The sequence below is a fragment of the Panulirus ornatus genome, chromosome 59 (assembly GCF_036320965.1).
Source record: "Panulirus ornatus isolate Po-2019 chromosome 59, ASM3632096v1, whole genome shotgun sequence".
NCBI classification, from domain to species: Eukaryota; Metazoa; Arthropoda; class Malacostraca; order Decapoda; family Palinuridae; genus Panulirus; species Panulirus ornatus.
The window spans coordinates 15,353,315-15,380,259 of record NC_092282.1 but is presented as its reverse complement, the minus strand read 5'-3'; the positions used below and the strand labels follow the sequence as shown (position 1 = coordinate 15,380,259).

Here is a 26,945-nt window from a genome sequence, read left to right as displayed (position 1 = left end):
GAATGTATGTGAGAAATACTTAGAAAAGCAAAGGGATTTGTATGTAGCATTTATGGATCTGGAGAAGGCATATGATAGAGTTGATAGAGATGCTCTGTGGAAGGTATTAAGAATATATGGTGTGGGAGACAAGTTGTTAGAAGCAGTGAAAAGTTTTTATCGAGGATGTAAGGCATGTGTACGTGTAGGAAGAGAGGAAAGTGATTGGTTCTCAGTGAATGTAGGTTTGCGGCAGGGGTGTGTGATGTCTCCATGGTTGTTTAATTTGTTTATGGATGGGGTTGTAAAGGAGGTAAATGCAAGAGTCCTGGAAAGAGGGGCAAGTATGAAGTCTGTTGGGGATGAGAGAGCTTGGGAAGTGAGTCAATTGTTGTTCGCTGATGATACAGCGCTGGTGGCTGATTCATGTGAGAAACTGCAGAAGCTGGTGACTGAGTTTGGTAAAGTGTGTGGAAGAAGAAAGTTGAGAGTAAATGTGAATAAGAGCAAGGTTATTAGGTACAGTAGGGGTGAGGGTCAAGTCAATTGGGAGGTGAGTTTGAATGGAGAAAAACTGGAGGAAGTGAAGTGTTTTAGATATCTGGGAGTGGATCTGTCAGCGGATGGAACCATGGAAGCGGAAGTGGATCATAGGGTGGGGGAGGGGGCGAAAATTTTGGGAGCCTTGAAAAATGTGTGGAAGTCGAGAACATTATCTCGGAAAGCAAAAATGGGTATGTTTGAGGGAATAGTGGTACCAACAATGCTGTATGGTTGCGAGGCGTGGGCTATGGATAGAGATGTGCGCAGGAGGATGGATGTGCTGGAAATGAGATGTTTGAGGACAATGTGTGGTGTGAGGTGGTTTGAGCGAGTAAGTAACGTAAGGGTAAGAGAGATGTGTGGAAATAAAAAGAGCGTGGTTGAGAGAGCAGAAGAGGGTGTTTTGAAATGGTTTGGGCACATGGAGAGAATGAGTGAGGAGAGATTGACCAAGAGGATATATGTGTCGGAGGTGGAGGGAACGAGGAGAAGAGGGAGACCAAATTGGAGGTGGAAAGATGGAGTGAAAAAGATTTTGTGTGATCGGGGCCTGAACATGCAGGAGGGTGAAAGGAGGGCAAGAAATAGAGTGAATTGGAGTCATGTGGTATACAGGGGTTGACGTGCTGTCAGTGGATTGAAGCAAGGCATGTGAAGCGTCTGGGGTAAACCATGGAAAGCTGTGTAGGTATGTATATTTGCGTGTGTGGACGTGTGTATGTACATGTGTATGGGGGGGGGGGCCATTTCTTTCGTCTGTTTCCTTGCGCTCCCTCGCAAACGCGGGAGACAGCGACAAAGTATAAAAAAAAAAAAAAAAAAAAAAAATATATATATATATATATATATATATATATATATATTTTATACATATATTTTTTTTTATTATTTTTTTATTTTGCTTTGTCGCTGTCTCCCGCGTTTGCGAGGTAGCGCAAGGAAACACGAAAGAAATGGCCCAACCCACCCCCATACACAATGTATATACATACACGTCCACACACGCAAATATACATACCTATACATCTCAATGTACACATATATATACACACACAGACACATACATATACACCCATGCACCCAATTCACACTGTCTGCCTTTATTCATTCCCATCGCCACCTTGCCACACATGGAATACCATCCCTCTCCCCCTCATGTGTGCAAGGTAGCCCTAGGAAAAGACAACAAAGGCCCCATTCGTTCACACTCAGTCTCTAGCTGTCATGCAATAATGCCCGAAATCACAGCTCCCTTTCCACATCCAGGCCCCACAGAACTTTCCATGGTTTACCCCAGATTCTTCACATGCCCTGATTCAATCCACTGACAGCACGTCAACCCCGGTATACCACATTGATCCAATTTACTCTATTCCTTGCCCTCCTTTCACCCTCCTGCATGTTCAGGCCCCGATCACACAAAATCTTTTTCACTCCATCTTTCCACCTCCAATTTGGTCTCCCACTTCTCCTCGTTCCCTCCACCTCCCACACATATATCCTCTTGGTCAATCTTTCCTCACTCATTCTCTCCATGTGCCCAAACCATTTCAAAACACCCTCTTCTGCTCTCTCAACCACGCTCTTTTTATTTCCACACATCTCTCTTACCCTTACATTACTTACTCGATCAGACCACCTCACACCACACATTGTCCTCAAACATCTCATTTCCAGCACATCCATCCTCCTGCGCACAACTCTATCCATAGCCCACGCCTCGCAACCATACAACATTGTTGGAACCACTGTTCCTTCAAACACCCATTTTTGCTTTCCGAGATAATGTTCTCGACTTCCACACATTCTTCAAGGCTCCCAGGATTTTCGCCCCCTCCCCCACCCTATGGTTCACTTCTGCTTCCATGGTTCCATCCGCTGCCAGATCCACTCCCAGATATCTAAAACACTTTATTTCCTCCAATTATTACCTCCCAATTGACTTTACCCTCAACCCTACTGTACCTAATAACCATGCTCTTATTCACATTTACTCTTAACTTTCTTCTTTCACACACTTTACCAAACTCAGTCACCAGCTTCTGCAGTTTCTCACATGAATCAGCCACCAGCGCTGTATCATCAGCGAACAACAACTGACTCACTTCCCAAGCTCCCTCATCCACAACAGACTTCATACTTGCCCCTCTTTCCAAACTCTTGCATTCACCTCCCTAACAACCCCATCCATAAACAAATTAAACAACCATGGAGACATCACACACCCCTGCCGCAAACCTACATTCACTGAGAACCAATCACTTTCCTCTCTTCCTACACGTACACATGCCTTACATCCTCGATAAAAACTTTTCACAGCTTCTAACAACTTGCCTCCCACACCATATATTCTTAATACCTTCCACAGAGCATCTCTATCAGCTCTATCATATGCCTTCTCCAGATCCATAAATGCTACATACAAATCCATTTGCTTTTCTAAGTATTTCTCACATACATTCTTCAAAGCAAACACCTGATCCACACATCCTCTACCACTTCTGAAACCACACTGCTCTTCCCCAATCTGGTGCTCTGTACATGCCTTCACCCTCTCAATCAATACCCTCCCATATGATTTACCAGGAATACTCAACAAACTTATACCTCTGTAATTTGAGCACTCACTCTTATCCCCTTTGCCTTTGTACAATGGCACTATGCACGCATTCCACCAATCCTCAGGCACCTCACCATGAGTCATACATACATTAAATAACCTTACCAACCAGTCATTAATACAGTCACCCCCTTTTTTAATAAATTCCACTGCAATACCATCCAAACCTGCTGCCTTGCCGGCTTTCATCTTCCGCAAAGCTTTTACTACCTCTTCTCTGTTTACCAAATCATTTTCCCTAACCCTCTCACTTTGCACACCACCTCGACCAAAACACCCTATATCTGCCACTCTATCATCAAACACATTCAACAAACCTTCAAAATACTCACTCCATCTCCTTCTCACATCACCACTACTTGTTATCACCTCCCCATTTGCACCCTTCACTGAAGTTCCCATTTGCTCCCTTGTCTTACGCACTTTATTTACCTCCTTCCCGAACATCTTTTTATTCTCCCTAAAATTTAATGATACTCTCTCACCCCAACTCTCATTTGCCCTCTTTTTCACCTCTTGCACCTTTCTCTTGACCTCCTGTCTCTTTCTTTGATACATCTCCCACTCAATTGCATTTTTTCCCTTCAAAAATCGTCCAAATGCCTCTCTCTTCTCTTTCACTAATAATCTTACTTCTTCATCCCACCACTCACTACCCTTTCTAATCAACCCACCTCCCACTCTTCTCATGCCACAAGCATCTTTTGTGCAATCCATCACTGATTCCCTAAATACATCCCATTCCTCCCCCACTCCCCTTACTTCCATTGTTCTCACCTTTTTCCATTTTGTACTCAGTCTCTCCTGGTAATTCCTCACACAAGTCTCCTTCCCAAGCTCACTTACTCTCACAACCCTCTTCACCCCAACATTCACTCTTCTTTTCTGAAAACCCATACAAATCTTCACCTTAGCCTCCACAAGATAATGATCAGACATCCCTCCAGTTGCACCTCTCAGCACATTAACATCCAAAAGTCTCTCTTTCGCGCACCTGTCAATTAACACGTAATCCAATAACGCTCTGTGGCCATCTCTCCTACTTACATACGTATACTTATGTATATCTCACTTTTTAAACCAGGTATTCCCAATCACCAGTCCTTTTTTCAGCACATAAATCTACAAGCTCTTCACCATTTCCATTTACAACACTGAGCACCCCATGTATACCAATTATTCCCTCAACTGCCACATTACTCACCTTTGCATTCAAATCACCCATCACTATAACCCGGTCTCGTGCATCAAAACCACTAACACACTCATTCAGCTACTCCCAAAACACTTGCCTCTCATGATCTTTCTTCTCATGCCCAGGTGCATATGCACCAATAATCACCCATCTCTCTCCATCAACTTTCAGTTTTACCCATATTAATCGAGAATTTACTTTCTTACACTCTATCACATACTCCCACAACTCCTGTTTCAGGAGTACTGCTACTCCTTTCCTTGCTCTTGTCCTCTCACTAACCCCTGACTTTACTCCCAAGACATTCCCAAACCACTCTTCCCCTCTACCCTTGAGCTTCGTTTCACTCAGAGCCAAAACATCCAGGTTCCTTTCCTCAAACATACTACCTATCTCTCCTTTTTTCACATCTTGGTTACATCCACACACATTTAGACACCCCAGTCTGAGCCTTCGAGGAGGATGAGCACTCCCCGCGTGACTCCTTCTTCTGTTTCCCATTTTAGAAAGTTAAAAAATACAAGGAGGGGAGGATTTCTGGCCCCCCGCTCCCGTCCCCTCTAGTCGCCTTCTACGACACGCGAGGAATGCGTGGGAAGTATTCTTTCACCCCTATCCCCAGGGATAATATATATACATATACATATATACATATACATACACATACATACGCACATATACACACATACACACATACATACATATATACATATGAAAAAATGTAAGAAATAATTTAGAAAACTGAAACTTCTAGCTTGAAATGAAATGAAAAATGAATGTCACATAATGGTTCAACCTCTGGCTATGGAAAAGGTAAATGTATAATTTATTTACACAAACGTCAATAGTAGTTTTCATCAATTTAACCACTGTATCATACTGCCTGGTCCACTTCTCTTATCATGAAACAGGAATGTTTATATATATATATATATATATATATATATATATATATATATATATATATATATATATATATATATAATTTTTTTATTTTTTTATTTTTTTATTATACTTTGTCGCTGTCTCCTGCGTTTGCGAGGTAGCGCAAGGAAACAGACAAAAGAAATGGCCCAACCCCCCCCATACACATGTATATACATACGTCCACACACGCAAATATACGTACCTACACAGCTTTCCATGGTTTACCCCAGACGCTTCACATGCCCTGCTTCAATCCACTGACAGCACGTCAACCCCGGTTTACCACCTCGCTCCAATTCACTCTATTCCTTGCCCTCCTTTCACCCTCCTGCATGTTCAGGCCCCGATCACACAAAATCTTTTTCACTCCATCTTTCCACCTCCAATTTGGTCTCCCTCTTCTCCTTGTTCCCTCCACCTCGGACACATATATCCTCTTGGTCAATCTTTCCTCACTCATCCTCTCCATGTGCCCAAACCACTTCAAAACACCCTCTTCTGCTCTCTCAACCACGCTCTTTTTATTTCCACACATCTCTCTTACCCTTACGTTACTCACTCGATCAAACCACCTCACACCACACATTGTCCTCAAACATCTCATTTCCAGCACATCTATCCTCCTGCGCACAACTCTATCCATAGCCCACGCCTCGCCACCATACAACATTGTTGGAACCACTATTCCTTCAAACATACCCATTTTTGCTTTCCGAGATAATGTTCTCGACTTCCACACATTCTTCAAGGCCCCCAGGATTTTCGCCCCCTCCCCCACCCTGTGATCCACTTCCGCTTCCATGGTTCCATCCGCTGCCAGATCCACTCCCAGATATCTAAAACACTTCACTTCCTCCAGTTTTTCTCCATTCAAACTCACCTCCCAATTGACTTGACCCTCAACCCTACTGTACCTAATAACCTTGCTCTTATTCACATTTACTCTTAACTTTCTTCTTCCACACACTTTTCCAAACTCAGTCACCAGCTTCTGCAGTTTCTCACATGAATCAGCCACCAGCGCTGTATCATCAGCGAACAACAACTGACTCACTTCCCAAGCTCTCTCATCCCCAACAGACTTCATACTTGCCCCTCTTTCCAAAACCCTTGCATTTACCTCCCTAACAACCCCATCCATAAACAAATTAAACAACCATGGAGACATCACACACCCCTGCCGCAAACCTACATTCACTGAGAACCAGTCACTTTCCTCTCTTCCTACACGTACACATGCCTTACATCCTCGATTAAAAACTTTTCACTGCTTCTAACAACTTTCCTCCCACACCATATATTCTTAATACCTTCCACAGAGCATCTCTATCAACTCTATCATATGCCTTCTCCAGATCCATAAATGCTACATACAAATCCATTTGCTTTTCTAAGTATTTCTCACATACATTCTTCAAAGCAAACACCTGATCCACACATCCTCTACCACTTCTGAAACCACACTGCTCTTCCCCAATCTGATGCTCTGTACATGCCTTCACCCTCTCAATCAATACCCTCCCATATAATTTACCAGGAATACTCAACATACTTATACATCTGTAATTTGAGCACTCACTCTTATCCCCTTTGCCTTTGTACAATGGCACTATGCACGCATTCCGCCAATCCTCAGGCACCTCACCATGAGTCATACATACATTAAATAACCTTACCAACCAGTCAACAATACAGTCACCCCCTTTTTTAATAAATTCCACTGCAATACCATCCAAACCTGCCGCCTTGCCGGCTTTCATCTTCCGCAAAGCTTTTACTACCTCTTCTCTGTTTACCAAATCATTTTCCCTAACCCTCTCACTTTGCACACCACCTCAACCAAAACACCCTATATCTGCCACTCTATCATCAAACACATTCAACAAACCTTCAAAATACTCACTCCATCTCCTTCTCACATCACCACTATATATATATATATATATATATATATATATATATATATATATATATATTTTTTTTTTTTTTTTTTTTATACTTTGTCGCTGTCTCCTGCGCTTGCGAGGTAGCGCAAGGAAACAGACGAAAGAAATGGCCCAACCCCCCCCATACACATGTATATACATACGTCCACACACGCAAATATACATACCTACACAGCTTTCCATAGCTTACCCCAGACGCTTCACATGCCTTGATTCAATCCACTGACAGCACGTCAACCCCGGTATACCACATCGCTCCAATTCACTCTATTCCTTGCCCTCCTTTCACCCTCCTGCATGTTCAGGCCCCGATCACACAAAATCTTTTTCACTCCATCTTTCCACTTCCAATTTGGTCTCCCTCTTCTCCTTGTTCCCTCCACCTCCGACACATATATCCTCTTGGTCAATCTTTCCTCACTCATCCTCTCCATGTGCCCAAACCACTTCAAAACACCCTCTTCTGCTCTCTCAACCACGCTCTTTTTATTTCCACACATCTCTCTTACCCTTACGTTACTCACTCGATCAAACCACCTCACACCACACATTGCCCTCAAACATCTCATTTCCAGCACATCCATCCTCCTGCGCACAACTCTATCCATAGCCCACGCCTCGCAACCATACAACATTGTTGGAACCACTATTCCTTCAAACATACCCATTTTTGCTTTCCGAGATAATGTTCTCGACTTCCACACATTCTTCAAGGCCCCCAGAATTTTCGCCCCCTCCCCCACCCTATGATCCACTTCCGCTTCCATGGTTCCATCCGCTGCCAGATCCACTCCCAGATATCTAAAACACTTCACTTCCTCCAGTTTTTCTCCATTCAAACTCACCTCCCAATTGACTTGACCCTCAACCCTACTGTACCTAATAACCTTGCTCTTATTCACATTTACCCTTAACTTTCTTCTTCCACACACTTTACCAAACTCAGTCACCAGCTTCTGCAGTTTCTCACATGAATCAGCCACCAGCGCTGTATCATATATATATATATATATATATATATATATATATATATATATATATATATATATATATATATATATATATATTTTGAAAAAATATATATATATATATATATATATATATATATATATATATATATATATATATATATAATTTTCCAAAAGAAGGAACAGAGAAGGGGGCCAGGTGAGGATATTCCCTCAAAGGCCCAGTCCTCTGTTCTTGATGCTACTTCGCTAACGTGGGAAATGGCAAATAGTTTGATAGTTTTTGAAATATATATATATATATATATATATATATATATATATATATATATATATATATATATATATATAACAGACGAAAAAAATGGCCCAACCCACCCCCATACACATGTATATACCTACGTCCACACACGCAAATATACATACCTACACAGCTTTCCATGGTTTACCCCAGACGCTTCACATGCCCTGATTCATTCCACTGACAGCACGTCAACCCCGGTATACCACATCGATCCAATTCACTCTATTCCTTGCCCTCCTTATACCCTCCTGCATGTTCAGGCCCCGATCACACAAAATCTTTTTCACTCCATCTTTCCCCCTCCAATTTGGTCTCCCACTTCTCCTCGTTCCCTCCACCTCTGACACATATATCCTCTTGGTCAATCTTTCCTCACTCATTCTCTCCATGTGCGCAAACCATTTCAAAACACCCTCTTCTGCTCTCTCAACCACGCTCTTTTTATTTCCACACATCTCTCTTACCCTTACGTTACTTACTCGATCAAACCACCTCACACCATACATTGTCCTCAAACATCTCATTTCCAGCACATCCATCCTCCTGCGCACAACTCTATCCATAGCCCACGCCTTGCAACCATACAACATTGTTGGAACCACTATTCCTTCAAACATACCCATTTTTGCTTTCCGAGAAAATGTTCTCGACTTCCACACATTTTCAAGGCTCCCAGAATTTTCGCCCCCTCCCCCACACTATGATCCACTTCCGCTTCCATGGTTCCATCCGCTGCCAGATCCACTCCCAGATATCTAAAACACTTTACTTCCTCCAGTTTTTCTCCATTCAAACTTACCTCCCAATTGACTTGACCCTCAACCCTACTGTACCTAATAACCTTGCTCTTATTCACATTTACTCTTAACTTTTTTCTTTCACACACTTTACCAAACTCAGTCACCAGCTTCTGCAGTTTCTCACATGAATCAGCCACCAGCGCTGTATCATCAGCGAACAACAACTGACACTTCCCAAGTTCTCTCATCCCCAACAGGCTTCATACTTGCCTCTCTTTCCAAAACTCTTGCATTCACCTCCCTAACAACCCCATCCATAAACAAATTAAACAACCATGGAGACATCACACACCCCTGCTGCAAACCTACATTCACTGAGAACCAATCACTTTCCTCTCTTCCTACACGTACACATGCCTTACATCCTCGATAAAAACTTTTCACTGCTTCTAACAACTTGCCTCCCACACCATATATTCTTAATACCTTCCACAGAGCATCTCTATCAACTCTATCATATGCCTTCTCCAGATCCATAAATGCTACATACAAATCCATCTGCTTTCCTAAGTATTTCTCACATACATTCTTTAAAGCAAACACCTGATCCACACATCCTCTACCACTTCTGAAACCACACTGCTCTTCCCCAATCTGATGCTCTGTACATGCCTTCACCCTCTCAATCAATACCCTCCCATATAATTTACCAGGAATACTCAACAAACTTATACCTCTGTAATTTGAGCACTCACTCATATCCCCTTTGCCTTTGTACAATGGCACTATGCACGCATTCCACCAATCCTCAGGCACCTCACAATGAATCATACATACATTAAATAACCTTACCAACCAGTCAATAATACAGTCACCCCCTTTTTTAATAAATTCCACTGCAATACCATCCAAACCTGCTGCCTTGCCGGCTTTCATCTTCCACAAAGCTTTTACTACCTCTTCTCTGTTTACCAAATCATTTTCCCTAACCCTCTCACTTTGCACACCACCTCGACCAAAACACCCTATATCTGCCACTCTATCATCAAACACATTCAACAGACCTTCAAAATACTCACTCCATCTCCTTCTCACATCACCACTACTTGTTATCACCTCCCCATTTGCGCCCTTCACTGAAATTCCCATTTGCTCCCTTGTCTTACGCACTTTATTTACCTCCTTCCAGAACATCTTTTTATTCTCCCTTAAATTTAATGATACTCTCTCACCCCAACTCTCATTTGCCCTCTTTTTCACCTCTTGCACCTTTCTCTTGACCTCCTGTCTCTTTCTTTTATACATCTCCCACTCAAAATATATATATATATATATATATATATATATATATATATATATATATATATATATATATATATATTTTTTTTTTTTCAAACCACTCGCCATTTCCCGCGTTAGCGAGGTAGCGTTAAGAACAGAGGACTGGGCCTTTGAGGGAATATCCTCACCTGGCCCCCTTCTCTGTTCCCTCTTTTGGAAAATTAAAAAAAAAAAACGAGAGGGGAGGATTTCCAGCCCCACACTCCCTCCCCTTTTAGTCGCCTTCTACGACACGCAGGGAATTGCGCTACCTCGCAAACGCGGGAGACAGCGACGAGGTATAAAAAAAAAAGAAAAAAAAATATATATATATATCTTTCTTTTTCTTTCATACTATTCGCCATTTCCCGCATTAGCGAGGTAGCATTGAGAACAGAGGACTGGGCCCTTGAGGGAATATCCTCACCTGGGCCCCTTCTCTGTTCCCTCTTTTGGAAAATTAAAAAAAAAAAAAAGTGAGAGGGGAGGATTTCCAGTCCCCCGCTCCCTCCCCTTTTAGTCGCCTTCTACGACACGCAGGGAATACGTGGGAAGTATTCTTTCTCCCCTATCCCCAGGGATATATATATATATATATATATATATATATATATATATATATATATATATATATATATATATATATATATATCCCTGGGGATAGGGGAGAAAGAATACTTCCCACGTATTCCCTGCGTGTCGTAGAAGGCGACTAAAAAGGGAGGGAGCGGGGGGCTGGAAATCCTCCCCTCTCGTTTTTTTTTTTTTTTTTTCCAAAAGAAAGAACAGAGAAGGGGGCCAGGTGAGGATATTTCCTCAAAGGCTCAGTCCTCTGTTTTTAACGCTACCTCGCTAACGCGGGAAATGGCGAATAGTGTGAAAAAAAAGAAAGATATATATATATATATATATATATCCCTGGGGATAGGGGAGAAAGAATACTTCCCACGTATTCCCTGCGTGTCATAGAAGGCAACTAAAATGGAGGGGTGCAGGGGCCGGAATTCTTTCCCTCTCGTTTTTTTTTTTTTTTTTTTTTCCAAAAGAAGGAACAGAGAAGAGGGCCAGGTGAGGATATTCCCTCAAAGGTCCAGTCCTCTGTTCTTAACGCTACCTCGCTGACGTGCTGTCAGTGGATTGAACCAGGGCATGTGGAGCGTCTGGGGTAAACCATGGAAAGTTCTGTGGGGCCCGGATGTGGAAAGGGAGTTGTGGTTTCGGGCATTATTACATGACATCTAGAGACTGAGTGTAAACGAATGTGGCCTAATTTTTCTTTTCCTAGCACTACCTCGTGCACATGAGGGAAGAGGGAGTTGTTATTTCATGTGTGGCGGGGTGGCGATGGGAATGAATAAAGGCAGACAGTATGAATTATGTACATGTGTATATATGTATATGTCTGTGTGTGTATAAATATGTATACGTTGTGATGTAAAGGTATGCATATTTGCGTGTGTGGATGTGTATGTATATACATGTGTATGTGGGTGGGTTGGGTCATTCTTTCGTCTGTTTCCTTGCACTACCTCGCTAACGCGGGAGACAGCAACAAAGCAAAATAGAAAAAATATATATATATTATAATGATAATAATACTAGTCGTCAAAGAAAAGTTTCGCGAAGGAAAACTGCATGAGCATAGGCAATCTCACACAACAAAAAGGTTCATTTGATCTAGCACCTGCCCAGCAGCTTATGACCGAGCTCAGGCAATCTTGGCTAATATATTTATTAATGGACTAAATACACAAATGCCTTTCAGAAGAGCATGGGGGCTGAAATTATTATGAGAATCAGTTGTGTCATCGAAACCCACAATTTAGGACTTATAAACTAGTTAACACTTTGTAAATGTAACTTCTGAAATGCAAGCATCATGCCAGGGATTTGAGCATTGGTATACACTAATTCACTTTACGTTGAAGAAAGAACATCATGATTGCATTACCCATGTATTCCCTGCGTGTCATAGAAGGTGACTAAAGGGGCCGGGAGTTGGGGACTGGAAACCCTCCCTTCCTTGTATTTCAAATTTCTAAAAGGGGAAATAGGAGTCATGCAGGGAGTGCTTATTCTCCTTGAAGGCTCAGATTAGGCCGTCTGAATGTGTGTTGATGTAACCAAGACGAGAAGAAAGGAGAGATAGGTGGTATGTTTGAGGAAAGGAACCTGGATGTTCTGGCTCTGAGTGAAATGAAGCTCAAGGTTAAAGGAGAAGAATGGTTTGGAAACATCTTGGGAGTAAAGTCAGGGTTTCGTGGGATGACAGGAGCTAAGGAAGGAGTGACACTACTCCTGAAGCAGCAATTGTAGGGATGTTTGATGGAGTGTAAGAAAGTAAATTCTTGATTGATGTAGGTAAAACTGAAATCGGATGGAGAGAGATGGGTGATTATTGGTGCTTAATGCACCTGGTCATGAGAAGAAAGATCATGAGAGACAAGTGTTTCGGAAGCAACTGAGTGAGTGTGTCAGCTGCTTTGGTGCACGAGACCAGGTATTAGTGGTGGGTGATTTAAATGCAAAGGTTAGTAATGTGGCAGTGGAGGATATAATTAATGTACAATAGAGTATTTAGTGTTGTGAATGGTAATAGTAAAGAGCTTGTGAATTTGTGTGCAGAGAAAAGACTGGTGATTGGGAATGCCTGGTTTAAGAACAGAGATATATATAAGTTTACATATATAAATAGGAAATTTAAAGAGGGAAGTCAGCACCACAAGTAAAGCATCCTCCTCGAAGGCTCAGAGTGGGGTGCCTAAATGTGTGTGGATGTAACCAAGATGTGAAGACCCTTACTGGAAAAACAATCACTCTTGAAGTAGAACCTTCAGACACAATTGAAAATGTGAAGGAAAATAGTGAAATTGGAGAAAAAATGTAGCTTAGACATTGAAGCTTATTGATACAGTGGTTAAATTGATGAGAACTGCTATTGACGTTTGTGTAAATAAATTATACATTTCCTTTTTTCCATAGCCAGAGGTTGAACCATTATGTGACATTCTTTTTCATTCATTTCAAGCTAGAAGTTTCAGTTTTCTAAATTGTTTCTTACATTTCTCATATGTATATATATGTATGTGTGTGTGTGTGTATATTTGCGTATGTATGTGTATGTGTGTGTATGTGTATATGTATATATATATATGTATATTATCCCTGGGGATAGGGGTGAAAGAATACTTCCCACGTATTCCTCGCGTGTCGTAGAAAGCGACTAGAGGGGACGGGAGCGGGGGGCCAGAAATCCTCCCCTCCTTGTATTAACTTTCTAAAATGGGAAACAGAAGAAGGAGTCACGCGGGGAGTGCTCATCCTCCTCGAAGGCTCAGAGTGGGGTGCCTAAATGTGTGTGGATGTAACCAAGATGTGAAAAAAGGAGAGATAGGTAGTATGTTTGAGGAAAGGAACCTGGATGTTTTGGCTCTGAGTGAAACGAAGCTCAAGGGTAAAGGGGAAGAGTGGTTTGGGAATGTCTGGGGAGTAAAGTCAGGGGTTAGTGAGAGGACAAGAGCAAGGGAAGGAGTAGCAATACTCCTGAAACAGGAGTTGTGGGAGTATGTGATAGAGTGTAAGAAAGTAAATTCTCGATTAATATGGGTAAAACTGAAAGTTGATGGAGAGAGGTGGGTGATTATTGGTGCATATGCACCTGGGCATGAGAAGAAAGATCAAGAGAGGCAAGTGTTTTGGGAGCAGCTGAATGAGTGTGTTAGTGGTTTTGATGCACGAGACCGGGTCATAGTGATGGGTGATTTGAATGCAAAGGTGAGTAATGTGGCAGTTGAGGGAATAATTGGTATACATGGGGTGTTCAGTGTTGTAAATGGAAATGGTGAAGAGCTTGTAGATTTATGTGCTGAAAAAGGACTGATGATTGGGAATACCTGGTTTAAAAAGCGAGATATACATAAGTATACTTATGTAAGTAGGAGAGATGGCCAGAGAGCGTTATTGGATTACGTGTTAATTGACAGGCGTGCGAAAGAGAGACTTTTGGATGTTAATGTGCTGAGAGGTGCAACTGGAGGGATGTCTGATCATTATCTTGTGGAGGCTAAGGTGAAGATTTGTATGGGTTTTCAGAAAAGAAGAGTGAATGTTGGGGTGAAGAGGGTGGTGAGAGTAAGTGAGCTTGAGAAGGAGACCTGTGTGAGGAAGTACCAGGAGAGACTGAGTACAGAATAGAAAAAGGTGAGAACAATGGAAGTAAGGGGAGTGGGGGAGGAATGGGATGTATTTAGGGAATCAGTGATGGATTGCGCAAAAGATGCTTTTGGCATGAGAAGAGTGGGAGGTGGGTTGATTAGAAAGGGTAGTGAGTGGTGGGATGAAGAAGTAAGAGTATTAGTGAAAGAGAAGAGAGAGGCATTTGGACGATTTTTGCAGGGAAAAAATGCAATTGAGTGGGAGATGTATAAAAGAGAGACAGGAGGTCAAGAGAAAGGTGCAAGAGGTGAAAAAAAGGGCAAATGAGAGTTGGGGTGAGAGAGTATCATTAAATTTTAGGGAGAATAAAAAGATGTTCTGGAAGGAGGTAAAGAGGGTGCGTAAGACAAGGGAGCAAATGGGAACTTCGGTGAAGGGCGCAAGTGGGGAGGTGATAACAAGTAGTGGTGATGTGAGAAGGAGATTTGAAGGTTTGTTGAATGTGTTTGATGATAGAGTGGCAGATATAGGGTGTTTTGGTCGAGGTGGTGTGCAAAGTGAGAGGGTTAGGGAAAATGATTTGGTAAACAGAGAAGAGGTTGTGAAAGCTTTGCGGAAGATGAAAGCCGGCAAGGCAGCAGGTTTGGATGGTATTGCAGTGGAATTTATTAAAAAAGGGGGTGACTGTATTGTTGACTGGTTGGTAAGGTTATTTAATGTATGTATGACTCATGGTGAGGTGCCTGAGGATTGGCGGAATGCGTGCATAGTGCCATTGTACAAAGGCAAAGGGGATAAGAGTGAGTGCTCAAATTACAGAGGTATAAGTTTGTTGAGTATTCCTGGTAAATTATATGGGAGGGTATTGATTGAGAGGGTGAAGGCATGTACAGAGCATCAGATTGGGGAAGAGCAGTGTGGTTTCAGAAGTGGTAGAGGATGTGTGGATCAGGTGTTTGCTTTGAAGAATGTATGTGAGAAATACTTAGAAAAGCAAATGGATTTGTATGTAGCATTTATGGATCTGGAGAAGGCATATGATAGAGTTGATAGAGATGCTCTGTGGAAGGTATTAAGAATATATGGTGTGGGAGGAAAGTTGTTAGAAGCAGTGAAAAGTTTTTATCGAGGATGTAAGGCATGTGTACGTGTAGGAAGAGAGGAAAGTGATTGGTTCTCAGTGAATGTAGGTTTGCGGCAGGGATGTGTGATGTCTCCATGGTTGTTTAATTTGTTTATGGATGGGGTTGTTAGGGAGGTAAATGCAAGAGTTTTGGAAAGAGGGGCAAGTATGAAGTCTGTTGGGGATGAGAGAGCTTGGGAAGTGAGTCAGTTGTTGTTCGCTGATGATACAGCGCTGGTGGCTGATTCATGTGAGAAACTGCAGAAGCTGGTGACTGAGTTTGGTAAAGTGTGTGGAAGAAGAAAGTTAAGAGTAAATGTGAATAAGAGCAAGGTTATTAGGTACAGTAGGGTTGAGGGTCAAGTCAATTGGGAGGTGAGTTTGAATGGAGAAAAACTGGAGGAAGTGAAGTGTTTTAGATATCTGGGAGTGGATCTGGCAGCGGATGGAACCATGGAAGCGGAAGTGGATCATAGGGTGGGGGAGGGGGCGAAAATTCTGGGGGCCTTGAAGAATGTGTGGAAGTCGAGAACATTATCTCGGAAAGCAAAAATGGGTATGTTTGAAGGAATAGTGGTTCCAACAATGTTGTATGGTTGCGAGGCGTGGGCTATGGATAGAGTTGTGCGCAGGAGGATGGATGTGCTGGAAATGAGATGTTTGAGGACAATGTGTGGTGTGAGGTGGTTTGATCGAGTGAGTAACGTAAGGGTAAGAGAGATGTGTGGAAATAAAAAGAGCGTGGTTGAGAGAGCAGAAGAGGGTGTTTTGAAGTGGTTTGGGCACATGGAGAGGATGAGTGAGGAAAGATTGACCAAGAGGATATATGTGTCGGAGGTGGAGGGAACAAGGAGAAGAGGGAGACCAAATTGGAGGTGGAAAGATGGAGTGAAAAAGATTTTGTGTGATCGGGGCCCGAACATGCAGGAGGGTGAAAGGAGGGCAAGGAATAGAGTGAATTGGAGCGATGTGGTATACCGGGGTTGACGTGCTGTCAGTGGATTGAAGCAGGGCATGTGAAGCGTCTGGGGTAAACCATGGAAAGCTGTGTAGGTATGTATATTTGCGTGTGTGGACGTATGTATATACATGTGTATGGGGGGGGGGGTTGGGCCATTTCTTTCGTCTGTTTCCTTGCGCTACCTCGCAAACGCGGGAGACAGCGACAAAGTATAATAAATGAATAATAAATAAATATGAATAGGAAAGATGATCAAAGGACATTATTGGATTACGTGGAAATTGATAGGCATTTAAAAGAGAGACAGTCTGATCACTATCTTGTGAAGGTGAAGATTTGTAGAGGTTTTTCAAAAGGAATAGAGATTGTTAGGGAGAATGGAGTGGTGAGAGGAAGTGTGCTCGTGTATGAGGAAGTACTAGGAGAGAGCAAATGATGTTAGGGGAGTGGGTGAGGAATGGGATGTATTTGGTGAAGCTGTGGTGGCATGTGCAAAAGATGCATGTGATATGAGAAAGGTGGGAGGTGGGCAGATTAGAAAGCGTAGTGAGTGGTGGAATGAGGAAGTAAAGTTGTTTGTGAAAGAAAAAAGAGAGGTGTTTGGACAATACAAGGAAGGAGTGCAAATGACTGGGAAGTGTATAAAAGAAAGTGGCAGGAGGTCAAGAGGAAGGTACAAGGTTTGTAAAAGAGGGCAAATTAGAGTTGGGATGAGAGAGTATCATTGAACTTTTGGGAGGATGAAAAGATGTTTTGGAAGGAGATAAATGACAAATGGGAGCATCAGTGAAGGGGGCAAGGGGGAAAGTGATAACAGGTAGCGATGAAGTGAGGAGATGGAATGAGTATTTTGAAGTTTTATTGAATGTGTTTGATGATAGAGTGGCAGACGTAGGGTGTTTTGGTCGGGTTCACGTGCGAAGTGAGAAGGTCAGGGAGAATGGTTTGGTTAAGAGAGAAGAGTGGTGAAACCCTTGGGGAAGATGAAATTTGGCAATGCGGCAGGTTTGGATGGTATTGCAGTTGAATTTATTAAAAAAGAGATTGACTGTGTTGTTGATTGGTTGGTAAGGATATTCTGTGTGTGTATGGATCATGGTGAAGTGCCTAAAGATTCCCATTATACAAAGGCAAAGGGGATAAAGTTGAGTGTTCAGACTACAGAGACATAAGTTTGTTGAGTATCCCTGGGAAATTGTATGGGAGGATACTGATTGAGTGGGTGAAGGTATGTACAGAGTGTCAGATTGGGTAGGAGCAGTATGGTTTCAGAAGTTGTAGTTGATGTGTGGATCAGGTGTTTACTTTGAAGAATGTGTGTGAGAAGTACTTAGAAAAACAGATGGATTTGTATGTAGCATTTATGGATCTGGAGAAGGCACATAATAGGGTTAATAGCGATGCTTTGTGGAAGGCCTTAAGATTATATGTTGTGGAGGTAAGCTGTTAGAAGCAGTGAAAAGTTTTTATCAATGATGTAAGGTATGTGTACTAGTAGGAAAAGAGGAGAGTGACTGGTTCCCAGTGAAGGTCAGTCTGCAGCAGGGGTGTGTGATGTCTCCATGTTTGTTTGATTTGTTTATAGATAACGGTTAGGGAGGTAAATGCAAGATTTTGGAGAGAAGGGCAAGTATGCAGTCTGTTGAGGATGAGGGCCTGGAATGTGAATCAGTTACTGTTCGCTGATGATACAGCACTGGTGGTTGATTTAAGTGAGAAACTGCAGAAGTTGGTGACTAAGTTCGGAAAAGTGTGTTAAAGGAGAAAGTTAAGAGTAAATGTGAATAAGAGCAAGGTTATTAAGTTCTGCAGGGTTGAGGGCAAGTTAATTGGGATGTAAGTTTTAATGGAGAAAGGTTGGAGATATCTGGGAGTGGACTTGGCAGCGGTTGGAACCGTGGAAGCGGAAGTGAGTCACAGGGTGGGGGAGGGAGTGAAGGTTTTGGGAGCAATGAGAATGTGTGGAAAGAGAGAATGTTAACTCAGAGAGCAAAAATGGGTATGTTTGAAGGAATAGTAGTTCCAACAATATTATATGGTTATGAGGCATGGGCTATAGCTGGGTTGTACAGAGTAGGGTAGATGTTTTGGAAATGAAATGTTTGAAGACAATATGTGGTGTGAGGTGGTTTGATCGAGTATGTAATGAAAGGGTAAGAGAGATTTATGTGTGGTAATAAAAAGAGTGTGGTTGGAGAGAATGAGTGAGAAAAGTTTGACAAAGAGTATATATGGATCAGAGATGGAGAGGCAGGAGGCCAAGTTGGAGGTGGAATGATGGAGTGAAAGAGATTTTGAGTGACTGGTGCCTGAACATACAAGACATTATCTTCATAAGAGAATTATTGAAAGTTTAGAATGGGAGGACATATTCTTTATTTGATAAAAAAGTTCAAAGAAAATTTTGTTTTAGAAAAAGGCCTTTTTAGATTGAAAAAATCAGTTGAACATCCAGATTTATTATGAATTTTCTCTTTCAAATGTGTCTGCTGCTCCTTCAGAATATTTAGTGTGTTTACTGCTTTTATCCTTTCCACTTGCCTGCTGGAAATGCAATTTTTTTCTAAGCTAAAAGGTAGTATCTGAATTTGCAAAATTCTTTTTTTAGTTCTCCTTAGTATGGTTTATGATATTTTACCTCTGATATGCATGAAAGTTTTGCATGGCTTATTGTATATTATTTTCTTATATTGACCCCTGGTAGTATAGTGGTAGTTTCTTAACATCTGTTTATGCTTTAAACTAATTACCGAATGTCACTAACTGCTTTTTGCACTTTCTTTTGCATGAAGGTTTGCTTATCTATTTTGGCTATGGACTGAAGCACAGTACAGAAGAACAGAGATCAGGTAGGTCAGTACATGGTCTAAACAATCCTGGATATGTTGGAGGTAGAGGACAGATTGCAGTTAAAACTGCACTTGTAATTCCAACTATTGAGATTCATCCAGCTACACCCACAAATTCTGAACCTAACACCCCTACAGTAAGTCAGAAAATTAAGCAGAAGACACAGATACCACCATCTCCTCTTGTTACTGCAAAGGCAGAAACTAAGCAACCTGTAAAAACTATTGTTGATAACAGCGAGAATTCCAATGGTCATATTCAGAATACTTTTGCTTCACTGAACCAGCTGATTAGTAATTCATCAGAAGGAAAAAAGGAACGATTAGAAAGTGAAACTGATGGGTCATATCTTGATGATGATAATGAGACTAGTAGTCTGCACCCTGAAGATAATCAAAATAACTTAGTAGACCATAGTGAAGACAAAAAAGATTTGCCACCTCTCCAAGCTGAAGTATCTTCTGCGTGTGCTGATTATGAGAAACAGAGCTCATCAGAAAATAAAGATCTTTCATATACTGGAAATTCTGGAGTTGCAACTTTGTCATTAGAGTCTGTACAACATGTAGTTGGAAAAAAGAATGAAGTTTTGGATTGTTGTGAGGAAAATGAACCAAATGAATCTAAAAATGCAACACTTCAAGATGTGACAAGTGAGACTACAGAAATGAGGAAATTTACTGAGGAAGTTAAAGTGGGATCTGAAAATGACTTAAAGAGTGATGCTGAGGATAAAAAACAAGTTTTGGCAACAGAGTTTCTGCAAGAAACCGGGCATTCTGAATTATCTCATGAACATATCAAGGGAGGAGAACCGTTATATACCACGGCAGATATAAAAATCAAGAAGAAATCAGAAGCTCTGATAATTGAGTGCGACAATGATAATCCAGTGGAAAATGATGCTAAAGACCAGCCACTTCTGAGGAGTTCCCAGTCTGCACCAGTCTTGCCTCCTCCACCACCACCACCACCACCCAACTTTGCTGGATACTCTTACAGTAGTGTCCCCAATACTCCTGTATCCAAAAGACACCCATTTAAGATTTTAAAGCGAATGTCCAGTTTTGACGACATACCACCATCATCCCCAGATAGTCCCTTAGCTCGTCGTTTAGGCAACAAATTTGTCATCATCCCTGTAAATGAGCGTAGAGCTGACTCAGATAATGACAGTAGTAGCCAGATTTCACCTCGTGTGAGTCCTTTGGCTACCAAGGAGATGCCAGAAACACAGCAAGAGACACTAATGAATGAACTGATATCCAAGTTAGGGTTTCAGTCAGAATTAGATACAAAAGATGTTACAGAAGAGGAAAACAGAAAGCACCTGATGTTCACTGTTGCAAGTGATGATTCTTTAGACAGTGCTTCATTAGGAACAAATTCGGATAGCTTTGTGAATGATTTAACAAGTTCTGCCTTAACAAGCCAGACTAGAGAATATAAAAAAGTGTTTATCAAGGAATCTATGTTGGAAGTTCTTGATACAATTAGAGAACGAGGAGAAAGCAAGATATTACACAGTGATGAGGATAAACCTGAGATTAAAGCTTTAGTCCCTGAAAATGAAAAATTGGTTGATACAAACTCGTTGTCAGCACAAGAGAAGAACTCAGAAGAGAAAGATTCTGAGAATATAAGCACTGCCATGGATACTGTACTCAAAGAAAATGATAACAAAACAGACAATGCACTTCAGCAGGAAAATAAAGCTGCTTCTGATTTGAGGGATAATTCACCAAATGAAGGTTTTTCTAAGTTAAGGGCATTGTTTGATGGTTAATTGGTATCCTGTTTGAAATAATGCCTTAAAGTATTGTAAATACAGTGTATCCTCCCAATCCCAGTACACTGTGAGTGCTAGATCCTCCAGAAAGCAGACACTTTGAAACCTTACAAGGGTTAGAGTTCTGTGTGAGTTACTGGAGAGAAAAACACCAGACTGGGTCATAAAATTTTTTGCCATGTAGTGTGATAAATGATACCATAAATACTCATCTATAGTTTGAATTTTTAAGACCAAAATTTTAGTCAAAAATTTAGGGATCAACCTATTCATGGGTAATAGTTTCGTTAGGTTGAAATCCATGCATGATGGGAAGGGCAATGAGCAATGTTTTGCTTTAGACATGAAAAATATTTACTAATTACTGCCAATAAACAATGAAAGCATGAAATATGTACCAGTTAGTTATGAAAATCTGTGAAGTGCCTTTAGCAGATGCAACTCATCAACTTACAGTAGGCTGACTTACCTTACAACGTGCTTTTAGTAGTCTGTGTTGAAACTGTTAGCTCAGGTGAACTTATCATATCATATATGGTATTATATGGGAGAAAGAATACTTCCCACGTATTCCTGAGTGTCGTAGAAGGCCACTAAAAGGGGAGGGAGCAGGGGCTGGAAATCCTCCCCTCTCATATTTAATTTTCCAAAAGAAGGAACAGAGAAATGGCAAAGTGAGGATTTCCCTCAAAGGCTCAGTCCTCTGTTCTTAACGCTACCTCGCTAACGCAGGAGATGGCAAATAGTATGAAAAAAAATCTGCATGTAATACCGGTAGTAAAATCCTTTTCAATATTTCACACTTGACCTATGAAATTCAGTAACCTTGTCATCAAGTTCTAGTGGAAGATGCTGTGTTGTTTTCATTCTTCGTCTCAGTACAAAAATCATTTCTTGAGCACCACCCATGGCTCACCTTATAATCTGTGATGCCTAATTTCCTTGCTAGTTTCAAGGCGAAAATTCAAATTGATCTTCAGGAAACATCATTTCCATTCTGTCAGTTTTCACTGACACACTTTGCCACTTAAACTTCCAACTGTGGCTACATTTGTGTTTTAGCATATGCTTAAGTGTGCAGAGAGCTTTCTTCAGTCTCTAAAATCATCTTCAGATACCTTAAATTCCCTTGCTGCTGCACAGTTGTCAGTCTTTTCTGCATATTCAATTACTTGGAGCTTGAACTTTTTTTGTGTTCTTGTTTCTTCTAGAATCTATGCTAAAGAGAATATGGGTCAAGCATGTTTGGTCTCTTTTGGCAGGAGAGTCACGCAAAACCCCCTTACTGATATTTGTTTTTGTGCCTTATGTATTTTTGAAAATGAATACTCATAAATTAAAAGTACCATAGCATTGTATTGTATATAAAGTTGCCATATTTCTGGCAAATGAGAAGCAAAACAATAAGATTATAAATGCATTTTCATCGTATGGTGATATTAAAGGCTGCTTTGAAAGGGCCAATGCAAAGGCAAAGCCTCTGTGATCAGGGCTCTGCCATATCAGGTAGATGTTGTGTTTTTCAGTTAAAAAATGTTACATCACAAGTATATTTTAACTTAACTGTGCCTGAATGAATATATTCTTGGAAATAAAGAGTAATTTCGGTGTAAAATAGGATAGAATACGTGACAAAAACAAGACTTTACCTAACCTTCCTATATTCAAGAGATTTACCCATTTTTTGATAGTTTTTAGTTAGAATACAGTTATATTACAATGATATTCCATTCATACTGTGCTTAATATAATACATTCGCAGAACTATAATATTTTTGCTGGAATGACTTATGTATTACAGTAGAAAGTGGGATAAAATCATGATGAAAACAAATAGCTCGCCTTCTTTCATTGTTCAAAAATTACCAAAATCACTTGTGAATTATTTTCAGTTAAATGTAATTGTATTACAATGATATTGTATCCTAGTTGACGAATAAATACTTGAATGGAGATATACAATATTATTCAGAAACTACCCTCATTTCACTGTAAATTGCTGTAATGATAAAAGATAAACAATTTGCCTTTGGCGCTCAATGTTTCAGGCTCAGCAACTCGTAGTTTATAGGACATAGAGTGTTTCTTACATGAGTTTACTAGAGAATTATAAAATGTGAAAATTGTTTCTAGTGTCTTGTAATCTATCTATGTCCCTGGCTATGAAACTTAACATTTGGTTATCTTTTTTACTAGCTGCTTGATACTGTTTAGTGCAATTCAGGTTGTTGCTAATGACAACTGCAAGTTCCTTTTCTACGCTTACTTTAGTTAAAGAGCTTCTGAATAGTTTGTAGTCATAACATATATTCTTGGCTCCAAAGTGCATAACTCTACATTTGCCTACATTAGACTTCATTCGCCATCTGTCTGACCTCTCTGCTAGTAAGTTAAGAACTCTTTAAATCATTTTGAAGTCACACCTGTTTGCTGCTTTACCTCCTAGTTTAGTATCATCAGCAAATTTGGAGATCATAGATCTAAATGAGACCAAATTCTAGGTCATTAATGTATATTATGAAAAAATTTGGACTTAGGACCATCCTCTGTGGCACACCACTCATTATGTCTAGCCAGTCCGAGGCTTTCCCATTTAATACTACACACTTCTTTCTTCAAGTAAGCCAGTCTCTGATCCATGTACAGAGTTCTTCACTGATTCCATTTGTTTTGAGTGTATGTAAACATCTCTTTTGAAGTATGTAATTGAAACCCTTTTGGAAATCTAAATATATTACATTAGACAGAATTTTTTCGTCCCAACTGTGATATTTATATTTATTTATTTTGCTTTGTTGCTGTCACCCACATTAGCAAGGCAGCACAAGGAAACTGATGAAAGAATGGCCCAACCCACCCACATACACATGTATATACATACACATCCTCACACGCAAATATACATACCTATACATCTCAATGTATACATATATATACACACACAGACATATACATATATACACATGTACATAATTCACATAATTGGAGGTGGAAAGATGGAGTGAAAAAGATTTTGTGTGATCGGGGCCTGAACATGCAGGAGGGTGAAAGGAGGGCAAGGAATAGAGTGAATTGGAGCGATGTGGTATACCGGGGTTGACGTGCTGTCAGTGGATTGAATCGGGGCATGTGAAGCGTCTGGGGTAAACCATGGAAAGCTGTGTAGGTATGTATATTTGCGTGTGTGGACGTAGGTATATACATGTGTATGGGGGTGGGTTGGGCCATTTCTTTCGTCTGTTTCCTTGCGCTACCTCGCAAACGCGGGAGACAGCGACAAAGCAAAAAAAAAAAAAAAAAACATAATTCACACTGTCTGCCTTTATTTATTCCCATCGCCACCTCGCCACACGTGGAATAACAACCCCCTCCCCCTTCATGTGTGCAAGGTAGCGCTAGGAAAAGACAACAAAGGCCCCATTCGTTCACACTCAGTCTCTAGCTGTCAAGTAATAATGCACCGAAACCACAGCTCCCTTTCCACATCCAGGCCCCACACAACTTTCCATGGTTTACCCCAGACGCTTTACATGCCCTGGTTCAATCCATTGACAGCACGTCCACCCCGGTATACCACATCATTACAATTCACTCTATTCCTTGCACGCCTTTCACCCTCCTGCATGTTCAGGCCCCGATCACTCAAAATCTTTTTCACTCCATCTTTCCACCTCCAATTTGGTCTCCCACTTCTCCTCGTTCCCTCCACCTCTGACACATATATCCTCTTGGTCAATCTTTCCTCACTCATTCTCTCCATGTGACCAAACCATTTCAAAACACCCTCTTCTGCTCTCTCAACCACACTCTTTTTATTTCCACACATCTCTCTTACCCTTACATTACTTACTCGATCAAACCACCTCACACCACATATTGTCCTCAAACATCTCATTTCCAGCACATCCACCCTCCTGCGCTCAACTCTATCCATACCCCACGCCTCGCAACCATACAACATTGTTGGAACCACTATTCCTTCAAACATACCCATTTTTGCTTTCCGAGATAATCATTCTTCAACGCTCCCAGAATTTTCGCCTCCTCCCCCACCCCATGATTCACTTCCGCTTCCCTGGTTTCATCCACTGCCAGATCCACTCCCAGATATCTAAAACACTTTACTTCCTCCAGTTTTTCTCCATTCAAACTTACCTCCCAATTGACTTGACCCTCAACCCTACTGTACCTAATAACCTTGCTCTTATTCACATTTACTCTCAACTTGCTTCTTTCACACTCTTTACCAAACTAAGTCACCAGCTTCTGCAGTTTCTCACATGAATCAGCCACCAGCGCTGTATCATCAGCGAACAACAACTGACTCACTTCCCAAGCTCTCTCATCCACAACAGACTGCATACTTGCCCATTTCCAAAACTCTTGCATTCACTCTTGCATTCATTAGTGTAATATGTTTATTTTCAATCCCAAGTGCAAATTTTGTGTTTAATGTTTTCAAAATTTGCTCACCTGTAATCTGGAATCAAGAGTTTGTTGTCATTTATTTCAAAATGTAAATCTATCTCAAATCTACTGTGATTGCTGTTTGACAAAGTTTCACCTACTTCGCAAGAGTTAATTATGTTTGCATCACTGGTGAGGACAAGATCAAGAATGTTTGTACCTCTAGTTGGTTTTTTAATTAGTTGTTATAGAAAAGCATTTTCAGTCAGTTCTGTTAGTGCTTTATCCTTACTTGCTGTTCTATTATCCTCAAAAATGCGGGTCAACCCATACATGAGGCATATCATAAATTAATGATTTCTTGGCCAAAGATCAAGGATCAACCTAAACATGAGGTAGACAAATAAATGAATATATATGGTAAATGATTTTCTCCAAAAAACTTGAGTTCATTTTTAAACTTAGATCATTTAGTTTGGTTTGGTTTGGTTTGGGAGGATATAAGTGTTTCTTCCAAAACCTGTGATACTTCCCAGTCCTGATACCCTTGCAAACCACTCAAATAAGTAAAATAGATAAATATCAGTCTATTGGACTTAGGTAGCAAGTCAGTTGAAAATGCACAGTCAAGGGTTTGGAGTATGCATTGTAAGCTGTAACAATACCAACTAAGACATCATTAGAATGTTAAAATGAAGAGTGTCCTGAGTATTTGTATGTTAATTTGAAATAAGATAGCATTGATAAGAATTTTGTAAACACTGCAGCCTGAAGATAGTTCAGTAAAAAAAAAAGTGCTGTTAAGTACTGAAGGAACAGAAAGCTTGATATAAATATTTTAATTTTTTTCCATGTTAGGTGAGACAGCACAGGCAACTGAAACCTTAATCGAGGCAACTTTGTCAAAGATGTGTGTAAATGCAAGAGCCTTGGAGAGGGGGGCGAGTATGCAGTCTGTTAGGGATGAGAGAGCCTTGGAAGTGAGTCAGTTGTTGTTTGCTGATGATACAGCTCTGGTAGCTGATTTGGGTAAGAAACTGCAGAGGTTGGTGACTAAGTTTGGGAAAGTGTGTAAAAGAAGAAAGTTTAGAGTGAATGTGAATAAGAGCGAGTTAATT

The 26,945-nt window shown here is 40.9% G+C and overlaps 1 protein-coding gene across 5 annotated transcripts in view; it reads left to right on the top strand.

Moving 5' to 3' along the window:
- LOC139767130 (uncharacterized) overlaps nt 1-24,726 on the top strand; it is a 273,906-nt gene extending 249,180 nt beyond the window's left edge. For all 5 annotated transcript variants that reach the window (XM_071696149.1, XM_071696144.1, XM_071696145.1 and 2 more), the window contains one exon: nt 19,574-24,726. In XM_071696149.1, coding sequence (XP_071552250.1) covers nt 19,574-21,417 — 1,844 coding nt within the window. In that variant the 3' untranslated portion in view covers nt 21,418-24,726. The remainder of the gene's footprint in view (nt 1-19,573) is intronic.
- The last annotated feature ends 2,219 nt before the right edge of the window (nt 24,727-26,945 follow it).